The sequence below is a fragment of the Pecten maximus genome, chromosome 14 (genome assembly GCF_902652985.1).
Source record: "Pecten maximus chromosome 14, xPecMax1.1, whole genome shotgun sequence".
Taxonomy (NCBI): Eukaryota; Metazoa; Mollusca; class Bivalvia; order Pectinida; family Pectinidae; genus Pecten; species Pecten maximus.
This window is the reverse complement of record NC_047028.1, coordinates 6,079,246-6,093,962: the sequence shown is the minus strand read 5'-3', so window position 1 is coordinate 6,093,962 and position 14,717 is coordinate 6,079,246. Positions and strand designations below refer to the sequence as shown.

Here is a 14,717-nt window from a genome sequence, read left to right as displayed (position 1 = left end):
CAAACATTTGAAATATTTCATTTTTTCTCTAAAACGGTTTAAAATCACTTCAGAAAATCTGTCACACGAATTGGTATAATGGTCAAGTAATACATTTGTTATCGTTATGTTTCCCACCATTGGAAACAAAAAGTCTACATCCAAAATATTACTAACATTTTTTTATATATTTTTTTTATTTTCCAAACACATGTATCATTATTGACAATCACTAATTGTAATATATCATCCCTCACTACCGTCATCATTTAACAATCACCAACCATGTTTATCTTCACAAACACCTGTTATACACATTTTTCTAATTGATTTGGTCATATGACTGTTAAGTCCCATGGGCCTCCTCTTTTTATTTTTTGTTTTGTTTTTGTCTACAAACATATCATATGATCCTATCTCTTAAAAAGTGTTTGCCAAAGAAAATATGATTTTTTTTTGTTTTTTGTTTTGCCATGTGTTTATGATCAGATTACACAAATTTACCCAGGTGGTCGCCTGTTTTGATTTATTTTCATGTATTACGTCGTTTCTACATTTATGCACATTGTGACAACAACCAAATTCATACGTGGTTTCCATTCCTTTAACGCAGTTCGGTGATATCAACCACTATGTCTTAGTTGTTTTTTTTTTTAATTTCACCTGAGATATACGTCTGGTTCATTTTACCTCCAATATACGTCTGGTTTATTTTTTTATTTTACCTCCAGTATACCCCTGGTTTATTTTATTTTTATTTTTCCTCCAGTATACGCCTGGTTTATTATTTTTTTTATTTTACGTCCAATATACGTCTATCTTGTTGTTTTTTTTAAATTTTATTTTACCTCCAATATACGTCTGGTTTTTGTTTTGTTTTTTGTTTTGGATCTTACCTCAAGGTTCCGTCTGGTTTGTTTTTATTATTATTATTTAACCTCCAATAAGCGCCTTGTTTGTTTGTTGTTATTTTTTTTTTATCTTACCCTCAATAGACGCCTGGTCTGTATTTTTTTTTAATTTTACCTCCAATATACGTCTATCTTGTCTTTTATTTTACCTCCAATTTACGTTTATCTTTTTTTTATTATTATTTCATTCTGTATTTTCTTGGTTTGTGTTTTAATTTACTTCCAATATACGCCTGGTTTGTTTATGCTACCTCCAATATACGTCTGGTCCTTTACATTTTGCTTTTGATACTTATCTTTACCTTCCTTTTGTTTTGTATGTCATTGTCGTTCCAAAAATAAACTGTCAAATGTCAATTTAACTACATTTACCTAAATTTGTACTCACCTGTGCTTTTGGGAGAAGTTTGTGTGCTTCATTTACTCGTCATGGTTGTGAACATCATCATCGCTATCTTTGTAGTCTAACCTTATTATCTACTTTAAGGGAAAATCGCTTTGAAGCGAAGATTATTGTTATTGACATCTCGTGTCCGTGTGGCTTTATAAGACATGTCAGTATTAGCTTAATATCTTTATCTTTACAGCGTGGTTGCAGAAAGCTTGAAGAGTGGACAGAAAATAAACGCTGAGGAGTTTGAAGAAGTGACAATATATTTCAGTGACGTCGTTGGTTTCACTACTATCTCGGCTATGAGTACCCCTATGCAAGTTGTTGACCTTTTAAATGACCTCTATACAGCTTTTGATGCCTGTATAGATAATTATGATGTGTATAAGGTAATTTTTCAATATATTTTAATATGTGCTATATACATATATATGTCGTATTATACAGCTTTTTCGTCTCCTTGAGCTCGTCAGTGATGTTAGTGCTAAAAGGCAGCTGACGAGTGCGATCATGAAGCGTTAAGTAATACACTACAATATTCCTGGTAGTGAGATAGAAATGTATCATATGTCATAAACATTGGTAAGATAGAACTATTAGTACATCGTGCAATAAAAATGAAGTTTTGTTATTTATACACAATTAACCTTTCTCGTGAACGTTGTATTTAATGTTAAATTCATATGGATTCTTCATAGACTTTTAACGTAATTAATATGATTTAAATATCTAAATTTGAATTGGAGCATTGTCGTATTGATTGTGCTGTTCGGCCCTAAATAATTTCAACATATTGGACTATGGAAGCAAAACAATATGAAAACAAAGAAAATTGCTTATGGAGAAAGATAAGAAAAGATCGAACTAGACAAGGCGGTACCCGATTCTATTTTTACATACACCGTGTTAGTCGGAATCTACTCTCAGGATGTCAAACGCTTATCATTTATTTGAACATTTGCTCGTATCTCTAGTGATGTACGTAAGATTTACCCTCTCTTAAAAAGTGTATCGATAGATTAGGTATGTGTTGTAAATTTCTAAGATTGTCTATGTCTCTAGGTAAGGTTGTATATGCTACAACTAAAGGAAGGCTTTATCTAGTACGCCTACGACAGATGTAGTCTATCCTATGTGTGTGCTAAACCTTTTTTTTAATATTTGTTACCCATTCAACATATTAACCAATACCTCCGTTCGTGATACATGGTAGTTATGGTGAATATTGACACTTTTATTCCACTTATGAGAAAAGCTCTTCAACCGCCGCGGTAATTTACATATAATATGCAATTACCAGATCTTACTCAAGGTGACCATATACATGATATGGGGTGATATAGCGTAGACAGGAAAGGGAGATACAACGACCACAGGGCTTACTCAAAGTGTCCGTATAGGAATGGTATGGGGTGTTAATGTGTAGACAGGAAAGGGAGATAAAATGACAACAGGGCTTACTCAAAGTGTCCGTATAGGAATGGTATGGGGTGATATAGTGTAGACAGGAAAGGGAGATAAAATGACCACAGGGCTTACTCAAAGTGTCCGTATAGGAATGGTATGGGGTGATATAGTGTAGACAGGAAAGGGAGATAAAATGACCACAGGGTTTACTCAAAGTGTCCGTATAGGAATGGTATGGGGTGATATAGTGTAGACAGGAAAGGGAGATAAAATGACCACAGGGTTTACTCAAAGTGACTATATAGGAATGGTATGGGATGTTATAGTGTAGACAGGAAAAAAGAGAGAAACAACGGCCAGAGGGCTTACCCGAAGTGACGTATATAAATGATATGGGGTATTATAATGTAGACAGGAAAAGAAGTTTCTTCCGGCATTTGTGTATACTGTTCTTTGGAATGGCTTCTGATATCTTCAACATTAAGACGTGAACAGTCAATACTATCCCGGTTTTCAAAGACACTTCTATCGTTATGTTGATCAGGTCGAGACGATAGGGGATGCCTACATGGTAGTGAGTGGTCTGCCAGTGAAGAACGAGAACCGACACGCAGGGGAAATCGGCACCATGGCTCTCGATCTCCTCAGCATTTGTGGGACTTTCAAAATACGCCATATGCCGGAAGTGCCTTTGAGACTGAGAATCGGTCTACATACAGGTGAGTACGAAATTAGGTATCAACTCGTTCTCAAAGATATATCGGTAAAAAATTTCATTATCAACTTTAACAAAGTAAGGAATCAGTTTAAATATTGAAATAGTCAGTAAGGAATCAGTATAAATATTGAATTAGTCAGTAAGGAATCAGTATAAGCAGTGACGTAGTCAGTAAGGTATCAGTATAAGCAGTGACGTAGTCAGTAGGGAATCAGTATGAACAGTGACGTAGTCAGTAGGGAATCAGTTTAAACGGTGACATAATCAGTAAGGAATCGGTATAAGCAGTGACGTAGTCAGTAAGGAATCAGTATGAACAGTGACGTAGTCAATAGGGAATCGGTATAAACGGTGACATAGTCAGTACGGAATTAGTATAAACAGTGACGTAGTCAGTAGGGAATCAGTATAAACAGTGACGTAGTCAGTAAGGAATATGTAAAACAGTGACGAGCTCAGTAAGGATTAGGTATAAACAGTGACGTAATTAGTAAGAATTCAGTATAAACGGTAACATAATCAGTAAGGAATCAGTATAAATAGTGACGTAGTCAGTAAGGAATAAGTAAAACAGTGACGAGGTCAGTAAAGATTAGGTATAAACAGTGACGTAGTTAGTAAGAATTCAGTATAAACGGTAACATAATCAGTAAGGAATCAGTATAAACAGTGACGTTGTCAGTAAGGAATCAGTATAAACGGTGACATAGTCAGTAAGGAATCAGTATAAACAGTGACGTAGTCAGTAAGAATTCAGTATAAACGGTAACATAATCAGTAAGGAATCAGTATAAACGGTGACATAATCAGTAAGGAATCAGTATAAACAGTGACGTAGTCAGTAAGGAATAGGTAAAACAGTGACGTAGTCAGTAAGGATTATGTATAAACAGTGACGTAGTCAGTAAGGATTCAGTATAAACGGTTACATAATCAGTAAGGAATCAGTATAAACAGTGATGTAGTCAGTAGGGAATCAGTATAAACAGTGACGTAGTCAGTAAGGAATAGGTAAAACAGTGACGTAGTCAGTAAGGATTATGTATAAACAGTGACGTAGTCAGTAAGAATTCAGTATAAACGGTAACATAATCAGTAAGGAATCAGTATAAATAGTGACGTAGTCACTAGGGAATCAGTATAAACAGTGACGTAGTCAGTAAGAATCGGTATAAATAGTGACGTAGTCACTAGGGAATCAGTATAAACAGTGACGTAGTCAGTAAGAATCGGTATAAATAGTGACGTAGTCACTAGGGAATCAGTATAAACGGTAACATAATCAGTAAGGAATCAGTATAAATAGTGACGTAGTCACTAGAGAATCAGTATAAACAGTGACGTAGTCACTAGGGAATCAGTATAAACGGTAACATAATCAGTAAGGAATCAGTATAAACAGTGACGTAGTCAGTAAGAATCAGTATAAATAGTGACGTAGTCACTAGGGAATCAGTATAAACAGTGACGTAGTCACCAGGGAATCAGTATAAACAGTGACGTAGTTAGTAAGAATTCAGTATAAACGGTAACATAATCAGTAAGGAATCAGTATAAATGGTGACATAGTCAGTAAGGAATCAGTATAAACAGTGACGTAGGATACCATATACTCATTGGGATATTTTCACCAAATGCGAATGCCAATTTCATGTTAGTGTATCATTGCTGCAAAGTTTTTTTTCTATGAAAGCACTGCGGCATCTCTTTCTCCGATGTCTTGTAAACGCTAATAGATCAAACACGACATTAGGTCCGTTTACTCAAGTCTAAATGAAAGATGACATTAGACGGATCAACACCACTACACTAAAACCAAAGCATCTAGCACAAATGGTAACTTGTTTTTTCAAATCGATTTTAGTAAAAACAAAAGTAGAGATGAATTTTAAAGATGATCAAATCGCGTTTACTATATATGTAGAGATAACATTTGTTGAATTGGACACATTGTACAGAAGGAATTGATCTAGTCACTAATGTACAAATCCTCGAGCCAGTGAAATAATATATATGTGTAACGAGTTCCTGGATTGTAATGACGACTTTGTCAATGATTCCACAGTGCCCCGAGCACACAGATCGCGACAGACGAAACACATCTTTTGAATTGAATGTATGTAACTCCATTACACAAACCAAAGAATATCGTCTGCCACTCCCTATTTGGCATCACATTTCAGGACTTGCCTGTGGAGAAATTGTCTGTCTCCACCAAAATGCATCTCTGTATTTCGCTCTAGTGTATACGGTGACGTTTTAATCGAACGTGTCTTAACATTTTGAACGCATATATCAACGCTGGATTGCACAAGCAGACATAGCTAATACCACTGGTTTTAACATAGACAATCTAATAATGCTTCATAAACAACATCGAAAAGGTGACAACCGTGCAGGAGAACTGGGGCTGTTTGTAGTAGTAATCTGTTTATGACATGACAATCGTAAAACCACATCGATATGTTTATTAGTCCAGAAACATTCCCGACAAAACTATACTAGTTATATTGAAGATATTTATGTTAGATACAGGAATGAGATGATTGTAACACGTGACCGTGACTTTCCCCCCACACTTCGTTCTGTTCCACAATACATCACTAGCCACCTGGTCAAACTTTTGTTGAAATAATTCTTCCATGTGTAGTGTCATATTATCTTTACAAAGATTGTTTAACATTAACTATATTTGTCATTTAAAGCATGTGTAAAACTATTGTATCAGCAAACGTTAAACGGAACAAACAACCACAAAGAGATACTACATGACTACTTCAGTTACAACGCAATGTATATTGCATCAACATTAGAACAGCGGCTTTAAACAGCATTATATGTCGAAAACATACACTATCAAAATAGCTCCTAAACAATTCTGTCCTGTATCTTCAGATTCAACATTTGATCAAGCTGAAACAATGAGAGTCCGTCTTTATGTATCTTTATCCTAACTATGGATATCAAATTACTCTAGTCTGTATGGATCTACGTTTTGCTATTTCATCTCCTCATCTTTTGAAGTTTTTTTTTGTCTGGTGACTGTCTGTGTTCAATTCAAATTATTTCTACATTTTTTTCAGTTTTTATCACATGAAAATATTTCCAGTATATATTATTCTTAATTTATTATAAACTAATTAGTACCAAATATCTGTGTTCACCAGGTTCGTGTGTTGCTGGAGTAGTTGGCCTTACCATGCCTCGGTACTGCCTATTTGGGGACACTGTTAACACTGCCTCTCGGATGGAGTCGACAGGGAGCGGTATGTATAAAATTTACCTTGTCGGCTTATGTTGACATAGTCTGGCGCTTGTTGCTAGACGCAATCAGTCGATGCATGATATAAGTACATGTGTTTGCACCTCTGAGGCCGCTGGTCGAATCCGTCAATTCATTTTGGAATTGCAAATTTCCTTATCTAGTAATTTCAATTAAATGAATTACGTAAATAGCATTACATTTATGCAAACATACAGCGGCCAGGACGGTATGTAAAACAAATATTCGGAAAGCTGATGCATATACAGCTGTTAAAATCAGAAAACATATCAAAATCAATACATTTTAGTTAAATGAATATCTCAGGACATATCAATATCGATTACTGCGCTAATTCAAATACACATACAGTATCTCGGTTGTTACACTTTGATCAGTGGAAGTGATATCAATCCTTTGAACTTAGTCCGACTCCCACATTGTGTTGGTTTCATTTTCTTTAAGTAACTGCTTAAAAAGTCGAAACAATATGTTTTGATCATATTTACATATAACGGTTTATCACTTTCTATCAAGCGAGTAAAACGCAACTAAGACAGAAAAACACAGCGACGCATAACTGCACGTTTCTTTTATCCGCAACATGATCAGAGAAATGCGATTTCAAAATGTCTGACATGGCATTCTATTTTTATATTTGCACATATACTGGTGCTTATCTTTGATATTACTGTGTAACTCAAGTGTTGATAATAAGGTTTTTAGTTGCGAACCATTTCTAAGTCTTGACAGAATCTTGACCAATATGTACGGGTTTGGTCGATATATAGCCGACTCGTTATTCATTTGCTTAGATGTAACGTTCCCGCAGTGTCACAGGAGAGATTGCGACGACCAAACATGTGCCTCATTCATTGCATAATTTGGCTGCTACGAAAATCTTATTTGGTAGCTTACCAATAATCCCTGCCATTTGTACAATGCTTTATGCTCACCATTATAGCAGTTGGCGGTAGGTTTACCAAGCTACCATGTCCAGGTGTGGCATTTCAGTGTGATGGCACTGTAATCGACCGTCAGTTGCTCAGTAATTCCTAGAAACCATCCTTATCTAACTTATCGTGTTAATATTACACAACAGTACAAAACGAATCAATACATCGTGTTAAAACAACTTCTGTTTTGCAAAACCCACACACAAGTTATATAGTAATCGGAAGTAAAGATAACGCATGACTCGCCATCGTCTGTAACGACCGATCAGATAACAGCGGGTATGTTCTATTGATTGACCAGACAACGAAATGAACAGTTTATAACGGCAACGGGGATATATAAATAAGTATCTTAAATGGTATGGAGATGTATAGGAACAGGTATTTCAAATTGTAACGGGGATGTACAGGAATCGGTATCATGTCGACGCAAATGCAAGTAATAACCTAGGATGGTTGAATAAACTGAAATGAAAACGTGTATGCAACTGCTTTGCGAGGCTATGTATATGTTACATGCAATATTTAATATAAAGATTAATTCATGTTATACTAAGGTATTGTCTAAATACCCGATTTTGTAACCTAAGTATTAAGTTTGATTTTATTATCTAGACTAATGCTTGAGCTTGATTAATTAGCCAATATTGTTAACTAACCTAGTAAAAATTGATCTCAGAATTTAATTTATTAATAATTGGGTATTTTGCCTATTATGTTACCTAGCCCAGTGTAAAATTTGAATTTTGTTTAACAGCTTTCCGAGTACACATCAGCCTGCCGACAAAGAGCGTACTTGATGACCTTGGAGGTTATCAACTAGAATATCGTGGAGAGGTGGAACTGAAGGTATCTTATATTGGTGGTTTTGTCAACGTACTTTGACATTTAATGTGAACATCTTACTTTTGGTGGCCTGGCATAAGTATTAAGCCCAATGGTTGTAGTAATTATTATGTACAGTATCAGTCTGTTCCTGCTTTATAAGCAGAATATCCAGATCAAAACCATATTTTGAGGCATTGTATTGTTTCCTTAATTCATTAAGATTAAGTAGGATTATCTTGTTGTTCTACATACATTTGATATATATAGAATAGAGAATGTTTAAGGAAATCGCTCTTTAGTAATAGTTAGTATAAAAAAGTAATGAACCCATTAGTAAATCGTTTCCTTATCAAATTAAAAATAAGGACCAACTCGTAAATAGAATTTGTACATTGTCTATAAACGTTGTTTTTTATAATTATCTCATCAACGTTCTTGTTTATTTAAGGGCAAAGGTCTAGCAAAGACGTATTGGCTTGTTGGTAAAGATGGATTTTCTAAACCACTTCCGGAGCCACCACCATTAAACGAGTAAGTTATGTTGATATGTCTTATAATCAGGATAAGACAATGCATTGGTACATATTTCTAAGAATAGATATGATAAATGCTCTTATTGATAAGTAATGACCGGAATTCCATTATAATTTTTTTTTATCCATATGTTCGTATAAATGACAAACAACTCCCCTCCCACATATCACTCCCAACAGCGTTTACATCTCAATGATCATATAAACGTCTTGTAAGTACTGAAATATGTTCCTTAACTTTGACATTAAGTGTGGTATATCATAACAAAGGTTCGTGTTGTTCAAGTAACAACAATTTTGAAATTGCATTGCTACTTGTTTTTCATAAATAAGTTATAAGTTTTTCATGCGACCTTTTTAAATAACAGTGAAAGCAATCACGGGTAAGTAGAATAGTGACGCACCATTGTTTCTCTGCACTGTTCTCAACCTCCTCTACTGCATATTCTACCCATAGATACACGTTCTGACGTTTACCGATGAATATAACGTAGGATAGCACATAGTGCTTTAGAGATGAAATGGGATTACTAGTCTGCATTTAAAGAATATTTTCCAGGCATCATCTTTGATCTGTTTGAAGCAGTGCGTAAAATTGGTCATACTCAAAGAACTTTCTCGAAACGCAATGTTTTTATCAGCGGTGTAATGGAATAAGTATGGAAGGCCGTATTTCTGTCTTATATCTGTCAATTATTCTCCACCAAGTGAAATTTAAAAAAATAATAAATAAAAAAAAAAAATAAAAAAAAAATGTTTCTGTTCTCCAACTGGGTTTACTTCTTCATTAGAGGATTGCGTCTAGACCTCAATAACATAATTTGCCTAACCGCAATATGCCTTACCCCTTCTTTATTGGTACCTTCAGCTTTCCTATTGTTACAATGTATACACTACACAAATTACCTGTTACCATACCCCCGAGTTGTGGTGCTTGTGAAGACTCTATATTTTGTACTTCTGTATCATGTACCTGATAAGCATATATCTCAAGTTCCAGTGTATGAGGATGTTACACACTGTCTGTCAAACCTGATTTTAACATGATCTTAAAAAGACATATTTATATGTCAATAAATAGAAATATACGCGGCAGTTATGACACTATTTTGATATTTGTCATTACTGCCCTTCTTAGTTATTCATCGATCAGATGATCAAGAATGTTAAAAGTTAGTTATTATTTCAAAGAACAAAGTCATTAATGCCGATGAATGATTAATTCATTATTAAATGCAACTCTATGTCAAAGAATACAGATTAACGTTGAACATACAATGTGTGACGGACACTGAACCAAAAGGTGGTCAACATCTTCCACTGTTTACTAATTTGTAAATGCTATTTGTTTGGTGGTCTACATTTCCTCTTTAGCCTCTCTTACTCTCTCACTCTCTCGTCTTCCAATGCACATGTCTTTGAGTCGTATATAGGTATTCTTAGATCCTACCTTAAGTATGTATTTTTGTCAATGAATTCCCATGTTATAACGAAATCCTGTACTCTACAAGCGAATGTAAGCATTGCTATAAAGATTTATTTAATTATAAATGACAAAGTCTAATTATTATCAATAGTGTATCTGTAGTTTTGTTATTTGTGATATTATTTCTCGATTTTGTAACATATTCTGTTGATTGTCGTCTCGTCATATGATGGCAAACCGGTCTTGAATATTATATAATCTTACCGATTAAGAACACCAGCAATGTCCAATTAATTTAGTATTTAGTTAATTTACCACCACCTCATGTATTTGTTTTATTATTGTCATCATTGAGTTCAATTGAAGCCAGATAATAACGGATAGGGTCAAATTATAGAAGGAAATACAATCATAGGGAGAGGTACAAAGTCAAGATGTTGTTAGGAATACAGATTTAGGTACAAATTGTATCAGGTAAGGATATGTCGTAGACAATCAAATTATGTAGGAAAGTTTTTTAATTATAAAAAAAGTAGTTGCCAATATAAGTATTGAAATATAAACAAACAGCACACTAAAAGTTTGTCTAAAGAGTAATTCAAATGGCCGCTTTGGTCCTATTCCTTGACATATTATCAAATGAATTTGATAGTTAATTATACCAATCATATTGTCGTATGAGTGTTGTGTAAAGGAGTTGTTATCTGTTAAACCTTCAACGAGAAGTAGTGAAGGTAAGTACGAATGTGAAAATAAATAGTAACAGTACTATAGCTTTTAATGTAATCTAGCGATTTGTAAAACATTGTTTGTTAATGGGTTGAATACTCATATAATGGGCTTCACTATTTAAAAAAATCCTTATAATTCATATCTGTAGTATCTACATATAAAATCAAAATTGATATATTTTAGAATGATAAGATTGTGTTGTTTGCCAACACAAACAAAACAACCAAATAAAAGACAAACGTTATATAGGCACATATCAATACTAATTGAGAGTTTCATACGGCAGAGCCAAAATGAATTAACTGTATCATACAGCTGCTTTGTGCTTCTACAAATCGACAGTGATGCTAAAACGTATTACGAACTTCTCCTTTAAACCAAATCCATCTGTCAGATGAGAAAGTAAGACTAGTTTTCTTTCGATAAATGATAAGGAATAGCCATGCACTTTTACCTACAAATCAATGGCAAAAGTGTACCTTACTCAAGCGGATTTTTCTTAACACATCATTTCTCACTCTAACAAAACTATAAAAACTCACGCCTAAGTAGTTCTGGGAGTCTTAATGGTGTTTTCTAGAACCAAACATGGCTCTCTTGGGGTTAATCGGTAAAGGTTAACATGGTTTATATAAGTAGTTAGTTCTGCCGCAGAACCGGCGAATATGTACCGTACTATTGGCAGCCAATCCACTTATAACAATCTTTTGTATTAAATAAAGAGATGCTTTCTCATGCGAATTGACTATTATAAGCAAGTTATCTTAATAACGTTGAGCAATATGTATCAATATGGGTGGCTTTACCTTTTTTTTCACATTGCGTTTGATAATCCGTTTCCATTACATTTCTTCTTGATTTGTTAGTTAGTTTAAATAGTGGCAAAGGTTCAGAATAAATAGAGCTACTTCCTTTTTTTCGAAAAATGTAATAAATATGCCTATCCCATGCTCCTTTAAACATTTGATAAGGAACTTCCAGTTTAATGTTATAACATTTTGTTTAGCCTGTTGTATTTAGAACATCAGTTTTGGTCCTTGGAGTCATAAACTGTTCTCCGGTCTGCGATATCGTCGTATATTCATTATTCGTCGTGTGCTTACTTATCAATTGATATTTAAAAATTGTATCAACTTGTATACAATTGTTACAGATACTTCATGTACAAGAATAATTAATTTAAATGAAATATTGCAGTTTTCATCTTTTTGATATTTATATACGGTTTGATATCAATGTTCGGGGAAGAATAACTTTACCTCAAGATGGTGACGTAATGAATCAAATCGCGAGATACCACAGATGAAGAGTTACTAGTATTAGGCTAAGTCGGGATTTTAAGTTTCCAAAGTTTTATGAAAATGAAAACGTTATATGTTGTCAAAAAGAAGCACCAAGAGGAAATGTTGGCTTTTCCGAATCAAAAGAGTATCGAAAACAAATTTAAAACTTCGTATTTTCTGACAGGTAGTGATAAGGTAGGATATACATACATTTATCAATATGTATCATAATATCTCACTTAAAAGGTATGTTACGGTGTTGTTATAGTTACTTTTAAAACACGGGATATGTCTGATAACATCAGAAAACATATTATATGTGGTAAATATAATATCCGAGAAGGCGGATCCTTGAAACGAGTAATTTACTTCATGACATCGTTCTGAGCATTTGTCTTTCATTTTGTAGCCTAGCATCTGTAATGAAAGCACAGACGCTACAAAATGCGCAGACTCCAAGCGAAAAAATAGAGAGCAGCATACCCAAAGAGCCCTCACAAACAACATCGAAAGCAGAAACGAATAACATAACTGTTAGTGAACTGCAATGCGCATGCTGTGACCAGCCGAAGTCCTCTCCGAAACGCGATTCACAGGCCTATGACAGCAATGATAACCCGAAAGGTAAAGGTGGGCCGGTCAAGGCCAACAAGATACAGGTAAACTGTGATATATGTTTAACTGGACACAATCAAAACAATTCAACATCTAAAGATGGAATCCCGCCTGTAGCGAAAGTATGACGTCATGGAATGACGTAGTGCATAATTAACTCTGAAAGGTGATATATTGAAAGAATATCTCTGCACATTATTTTGCATCATTATGCAAAATATACACTTTTTATATTTTAATTAAACTTTATGTTAATAGGTTAATTTGAATATTTCTTATGAATGCTTTTGTTACAAGAGTAAACATTTTAGTACATACACATCTACAGGAATGACTGGTTACACAGTTAGATACATAGAGAATACATGGTCAGTGTCTTAAAATATAAGCTGTATTTTGGCGAGGGTAAAGAAAGACAAAAGTGGCGAGCCACTTTTGTCCTTTCTGTCCCGATCCAAAAATACAGCTTATATTTTAAGACACTGACCATGTATTCTATTTATCCTGCAACAATAAAAGAAATAATCATCAAAAAGGATCATTTTGAAGTGAAACAGTGTCAAAAATGACAGAAATATGTTCGCCTTTTAAACGTTGTTTCACTTTGAAGTAGGTCAGTCGAATTGACGCACGTGCTAAGATTCCAAAATACATCTGTTTTCCGTCACTGCCGTATACAGCAAAAATATATACGGTGGGTGTATTCCGACAATGCGGTGGCAGTTGCAGGATAAAAACTTATCTGGAGTGTCTTAGACATGGCATGGCAAGCAAAATGTTTGAAAAACTGTTGTATAAACAATGCATCTGAATTAGAATGAACTGAAATATGCTAAGGTACTAGCAGAAGTCATACATTATGTTATACAATGTTTACCAACTGATACACAACCATAGATATATTAGTGGTGACGTCATGAACTATTGTTATTATCATTATTGTTATGAATTGATCACGTCCGACCGAGAGATTGTCTCTTATTTATCTCTGGTGATTTTTTCACATAATAAATCAATATAATCTTATCAATATACAAACAATCCATTGCATATTTATTCCAGTGATATATTATTATTGATATCATTTTGTAAATTAGATAGTCGAAATTGTACGGTATACAAGTATCTTCACTCGAGAATATTTTTACTTTGTGCTACACGATTAAATGAACAATGTAGATATCGGAGAAGATTCGTGATTTTGACTGAGGTGCCATAGATAAGTGGACCAATGTTGTTGATCGTATTAATGGCAGTAAATCTGGTCTATAATACGTTTATATCTTTACATCTCATTTAGCCAAATCTATTTTACCTGACGCAATTTATAAACAAAATCTTGTGACACATTTTACTAATGAGAATGAGCTGTGCGATTTGGAATGACGATCACACGTATCACTGAAAAAATTATATATTTGTTCTTTAGTTTCAACGCACTATAATTAATGATGTGATAGTTGTATATTTATACCTTTTTGCATTAAGATACACATTACCTGTTGTACAATATTGTATTTTTGTACGTTTGTTACGACCACTACGACATGTTGTATATAGATATGTTCTATTGTTACCTGTGTTTCCACCACGTGATCAATGCCCTTGTGATACCTGTAATAACTCTGTACATTCTACTATATACCTTTATTATTAAGATGATTGTAGTAATACTT

The 14,717-nt window shown here is 34.2% G+C and overlaps 1 protein-coding gene across 1 annotated transcript in view; it reads left to right on the top strand.

Annotated features, from left to right (window-relative positions):
• The window catches only part of LOC117342772 (retinal guanylyl cyclase 2-like), a 135,630-nt gene extending 122,169 nt beyond the window's left edge, over positions 1 to 13,461 (top strand). The window contains exons 13-19 of the mRNA XM_033905014.1: positions 1,478 to 1,670; positions 3,233 to 3,407; positions 6,574 to 6,672; positions 8,382 to 8,473; positions 8,901 to 8,983; positions 9,354 to 9,368; positions 12,836 to 13,461. Of these exons, the coding sequence (XP_033760905.1) occupies positions 1,478 to 1,670; positions 3,233 to 3,407; positions 6,574 to 6,672; positions 8,382 to 8,473; positions 8,901 to 8,983; positions 9,354 to 9,368; positions 12,836 to 13,169 (991 nt within the window). The 3' untranslated portion in view covers positions 13,170 to 13,461. The remainder of the gene's footprint in view (positions 1 to 1,477; positions 1,671 to 3,232; positions 3,408 to 6,573; positions 6,673 to 8,381; positions 8,474 to 8,900; positions 8,984 to 9,353; positions 9,369 to 12,835) is intronic.
• Positions 13,462 to 14,717: the final 1,256 nt, after the last annotated feature.